General features: G+C 38.2%; 1 protein-coding gene and 1 pseudogene across 2 annotated transcripts in view; one reads left to right on the top strand and one right to left on the bottom strand.

The window, feature by feature from the left end:
- Positions 1–280: 280 nt before the first annotated feature.
- LOC310815257 (uncharacterized protein) lies at positions 281–1,820 on the top strand (the record flags this gene model as incomplete). Its single annotated transcript, XM_083684994.1, has 2 exons — positions 281–482; positions 692–1,820. 2 exons carry the CDS (start codon positions 281–283, stop codon positions 1,126–1,128), a joined length of 639 nt encoding a protein of 212 aa, XP_083541120.1. The 3' UTR covers positions 1,129–1,820.
- A 1,480-nt stretch (positions 1,821–3,300) lies between these two features.
- The window catches only part of LOC310815256 (cytochrome P450 3A27-like), a 59,147-nt pseudogene continuing 56,427 nt past the window's right edge, over positions 3,301–6,020 (bottom strand). The window contains exon 9 of the transcript in view: positions 3,301–3,305. The product of the transcript in view is annotated as a cytochrome P450 3A27-like (transcript). The remainder of the gene's footprint in view (positions 3,306–6,020) is intronic.

Below are 6,020 nucleotides of genomic sequence, written 5' to 3'. Positions count from 1 at the left end.
GGAGGGGTTGCACGCACACCTGTACAATGCCATTCCTTCACAGAGATGTGGGATTATGCCATTCCAAGTGAGTAATTAAAAAAAAAAAAAAACACTTCGATATAGCGTAGTTTCAATGATGCATTTTATTTCACAGCTTTAGTCATCGCTTCTAAGCATATACAATAACAGTCAAAATGGTCATGTGTTTCAGGTATACCTGATGGCCTTTGCTGTGCAGTGGAACAACCGCATGGCATCACTCCGGGTTGCTGGTGGTCAGGGTCGGCAGACGTCGTGCATGGACGTGCGACAGATCCAGCGCATCAATCAGCAGGCCGAGGTTATCTTCGGCAAGGATCACATCCTGGAGCCCAACTTTGCTGCTCCAATGCCCGTCCCTGATGCGTATGAGCACCCAGACGAGGAGGAGCTCCTTGGCGTGGAGTATGCCATGTGCCAGTCCACCAGCTTCACTGCTAGGGACTACTATGTCCAGAAAGGTACAGTACTTAATCACACACTTACGCAAGGTTATCCTTAGTTATTCATAGTTTTTCATGCATATTCTAGCAATGACGACAAACATGGTATAAAGTTAAGTTTTAAAAGCAAAGAAGCAAAGAAACCGTGCATATTATTGAATGAATCCACAAGTGGTTGTTGTAACTACGCAGACACATTTGTGATTAGTACAATTCCATATTTGCAGTTGAGGAAGAGCAGTCTCGTGAGGAGTCGGAGTCGGAGTCGGTTGAACAGGAACAAGGTGAAGATGAGGAGATGGCAGACGAGGGTCTTGGCATGTCTGCAGAGTCAGAGGAGGATCCTATCGACAGCGTCTGTAGGAAGCATGCCATCCTAACCCAGGCAGAACAGGTGGAGGAGGAGGATAGTCCTGCTCTGCAAGATGTGCTCATGAGCCAGAGACATCTGCATCTGCCAGGAATAGAGGAAGTGGAGACACTGGCCTTGCTGCTTCTAGAACTGGCAGACAACAGCGACCTCCACCTAGTGCCAGCCGACCTCAGGCAGAAGATCACCACCGCCGCCAGCTCTCTTCACGAGCATGACAAGACCGCCGCCCTATTCGTCAAACAGTATGAGTCCAGGTGGGGCTACACCTTGTTTGGTCGGTGCCTTGTTTGAGTCAGTGTTTCAAAGTGTTTTAGCAAGTAGAGCAATACAGTCAGCCTATTTATTTACATTGTAGTTAAAAATGCACTTTGTAGTTTAATTAAAGAATGTTCTTGTCTTTTTTTATTATTTATATTGTAGTTAAAAATGCACTTTGTAGTATTTTTTTATACAAACATGTTCTGGTCTATGTCCAATATCCGGTCCAATCTAACCTCTGTTTCAATCTAACACAATTCATTTACATACCCTTTATTGTTAGTTTATGTTCAATTAATCGGTGTTTTTGTCACGCGTGTCCTCGTGCCGTTTTTTTGTGTGCATGTCCTTGTGATGTTTGTATGTCAGCTCCATGTTTAACTAAATGTTTGTAAATGGTTGTCTCTCGTCATCTCACTCATGGCCTGTACCTTGACGTGGTGAGTGGGCTTTCAACTAAACAGGTCTGCCTACTTGTGTTTGTGTGTCATAAAAATAATATATCTGTGCCCCATACATGGAATCTGAGTGCATATGTAGTAAATGGAAAGATGTGCATGTTGAAACCTTTACATTGGGTTCTTTGTACATTTTGAATGCATTTTCGTTTCACAAAATGCACTGTTCTCATGTCTTATTCAGTAACTGTTGGTGACCATCTGCGGCATTTTAGCAACCACACTCTCGCAGTTCGTTGGGACGAAACACATTCTAGTTAAAGAATAAAACTGTAATACTATTTGGTAATTTGTGAATAACATTTTTAAGTAATAATATAAATAAAAGTTTTATAAAAGTATTTCAAGTATTTTGGAGTCTCTGTATGCTTGGGTTTCAGAAAAAAAGAGGAGGGTGGGACATGTCAAAAATGATTGTAGGTCAAACACCTAGAGTATAAGCTCTAAGAAAATACTTTTACCAACACCCAGTTTATTAATTATGGGCTGCATGGTAAGTAGGATGGTGGGGCATATCTCATGTCACACATCATAACACGAGGTGCAAGCATTCAGAAATGGTATGGTTTCTTTTTATTATCAAAAATACATATTACAAAGCATATTTTACATTATTTACAACAGGTGTTCAATACATCTAACATGGACATGACATAAACACACTACATTAAACGTGACGGACATAACACACACAGAACATTTGTGAAATTGTATTCAACACCCAAAACAAATCAAAGAACTAAAAAAAAGTGCCCAATGCTACACATTAAAACCTAAATCCCCAGATCCGGTTGCTGATATCAGCGTGCTGTTTTTTACAAAGTGTTTTTCAAAATCCACCCTCCCAAAAGTGTACACTAATCTAATATTCTTTTTAAAAAGTGACACAAACAGATCCCACACCCTCATAACTCTCACCTCATAATGTGCTACATTCCTCCTACATACAATAGCATACCTTACATTGCTCATAATTACATTCACCAAATTAACATTAACATTTTTCTTTATTCCACACATTCCAAACAACAATAGTTTCTTCCATTCCCTTTCATTTCCGACTTTCACCCCACAGTGTACGTTCAACAAATTTTTCACATTCTCAAACAGTACAGACAATATTGAACATTCAAAAAATAAGTGATCAAAATTTTCATCTTCCCTTTTACATACATCACATTTCCTACATACATTCCTATCTATTTGGTGCAAAACAACATTTGTGAAAACCCGATTGTGCCTAATTTTAAAATCATTGTGCTCACAGTCAATACTATTATATTTTACATTCAAGTTTCCCCATACTTCTTTGACATTTAACCCCTCAAAAACCTTTTCCCACACCTTTTCCGATGCTGGCCTCTCCATCCCATCACCCAGTAAATCCATGTATATACATTTAGTTGTGACATTTTCAAATTTAACCCTAAAACCCTTCCTCTCTACACTCAACTCTACCATCCTGTTTGATTCACCTACCTCTCCCTGTCCTAACATTAATATTTTCCACCCATTACTAATGCTGTCCCTAATTCTCTTGTACATTCCTATAATAACCTGCTTTCTTACATCCTTATCTACTCTTCTTATTCCCTGTATGATTTCCTGTTCTGATTTAAAATTGTTATTGCTTTTGGATATTAAATGTTTGACCTGTTTTATTCCTGCTTTTTCAAAATGTTTATTTACCAGAATTGCATTGTTATGAGTTATTTTTGTGTTGTGAAAGATTGGCTGATTTAACACCTCACCCTTGTCCACACACTCATACTTCACATGTTTCAGATATTTTCCCCACGCTTCAAAAACCTCCTTATAAAAATCTGACATTCCCTCACACCTTGGTTTGTTAAAAACCATTAAAAGACCATTCACACCACATCCACCACACCTGTGCAAATAATCCTCAAAAAAACCATCCAACAATACTCATCCCTACTATATAAATATTTTTTAATCGTTTTAACCCTCAAAGCCCTTTTTTTCACCTCTACATCTATCAATTTTAACCCTCCATCCTTAAACCCATTCATTAATACCTTGTGCCTAATTTTTGCCTGCTTCCCATCCCACAAAAAACTATTAATGGCCCTATTTAACTCATTCACAACCCACAACGGCAGCTCTAGTGCACTCAACACGTGATTCACCCGTGATAAAATTAAACAATTTACTACTATAACCCTGCCCCTCAACTTTAACTTCCTCATTTTCCATAAATTCAAATTCTGCTTTACCTTATTCACTACCCCTGCCCATGTAACATCTCTTGCTTCCTTTTCATTCTCACCTACATTCACTCCTAACACTTTTATCATTCCTTTCGCAACTTTCATTGGTACCTCAAATTCCCTCATATCTACATTCCCTACACACATAATTTCTGATTTCTCTATGTTCATTCTCGCCCCTGATGCTTTCCCATATTCCTCTAATAAATACATAACCCTATTTAAACTGCCTACATTTTTCACTGTTATGTTTGTGTCATCTGCATATTGATGAATTAAACTCCTCCCTCCCCCTGGAATATTGATGCTTTGTATGTGTTGATCTTTTTTTAACATGGTGGCTAATGGTTCTGCTGTTATGCTGTATAATAAAGATGATAATGGACACCCCTGCCTAACTGATCTTTCTAAACTAAAACTATCTGTCACTACCCCATTACACTTCACCCTACTCTTTGCACTACTATACAATAATCTAATCCAATTCACTAATCTATTTCCAAACCCAAATCTCTCTAATGTCCTAAACATAAACTCATGTTCTACTCTATCAAATGCCTTGTTGAAGTCTACACTCAAAACTATACCTCCCTCTTCCTTCATATGCCTCACTACATCCCTGACTGACCCTATCGTATCTGCTATATCTCTCCCTGGAATACTGTATGCTTGTGTTGATGAGACTATGGACCCTACTACTGACTTAATTCTATTTGCTAATACTTTTGCTAATATTTTGTAATCCGTATTTAATAAGCTAATCCCTCTGTAATTCCCTAACTGCAACTTGCTACCCTTATTCTTATATAATATTGTAATTAAACCTGTTGACATTGTTTCACTAACCTTCCCTATCCTTTCCATTTCCCTATATACCTTTAACAAAATTGGACTAAATAACTCGCTAAAACATTTTTAAAACTCACCTGGCAGGCCATCAGAGCCTGGGCTTTTGTTGTTAGATAGACTTCTGATGGCCGCATTCACTTCAAATTCTGACAACTCACTCTCACACACTCCCCTATCACTATCTGATAACCTATGCTCAACTGTCCCTAATACCTCATCTACACTATCTTTATCTACACTACCTTTCTTAAATAAATCGCTATAAAACCCCTGTACTGTTTCCAATATCCCTACATAATCATTCACTATCTCTCCTCTTTCATTCTCTATTTCTTCTATATAACTCCTACACTGTGTCCGTTTCTCTAACCCCAAAAACGGACGCATTTTTCCCCTTCCACCGCATATTGTGCCCTACTCCTAACTATTGCTCCTTTACATTTTTCTTTTTCATGTGCTTCTAATTCTCCTTTGATACCTATATATTCTACTATGTTTCTATTCGGATTCCTATCTATTTGTCCTAGTTCTTCAGCCATTCTTTCTCTCAATACCCATTCTTTTCTCTTTCTTGCTTGATTCCTTTTCCTACAATACCTCATACTTAAACTTTTCACTTGCTTTTTTACACATTCCCACCATTCACACACATCCTCCTCATACTTTTCACACATACTTTGCTCCACAACACACTTCATCACCATCTCTCTATACTCCTTTTCTGCTAACACACTCGCATTCAAACACCACACTCCCCCCCCTTTCCCTTTCTGCCTGTTTCCTAATTGAAATGTGATTACTGCATGATCGCTATATCCTGTAAATGTGTACTGTATATTAGTTATTTCTTTTGTGATTTCTTGAAAAGCTAAAACTAAATCTATCCTACTCTGTTTCAAAACCCCATTAACTATCTGCCTCCTTGAAAATTCCCTTTTACTCGCATTTCCCTCCCTCCATACATCTATCAAATTCCTAACCTCAATCATTTCTAATAAGCCCCTCCTCCCTGAATCCTGCCTAAAACTATCTACCCTATATGTATCTAACTTGGTGCAACATACATTGAAATCCCCCACCAGAATACAATTACCCTTACAGTGCACACCCAGTGAAACAAAAAACTCTCTCTTTTCAATCTCCCTATTTGGTGCATACACATTTATCAATCTATACTTTACATTATTGACATCAAACTCTACACCTAGCACTCTCCCTTTCCCATCATTCAAAACCTCTGTTATATTTTGCACCACATTTTCTTTTACAAATATTGCAACCCCACATGATTTCCCCAATCCACAATTTACAAACAACAAACCCCTCCATTTTCCTTTGACTTCTGTGATTTTTTCTGTTGACCACTTTGTTTCTTGTATTAACAAAA

Source organism: Argentina silus, assembly GCF_951799395.1.
Source record: "Argentina silus genome assembly, chromosome: 14".
NCBI classification, from domain to species: Eukaryota; Metazoa; Chordata; class Actinopteri; order Argentiniformes; family Argentinidae; genus Argentina; species Argentina silus.
The sequence above is the reverse complement of the archived record's forward strand: the minus strand, read 5'-3'. Positions and strand labels throughout refer to the sequence as shown.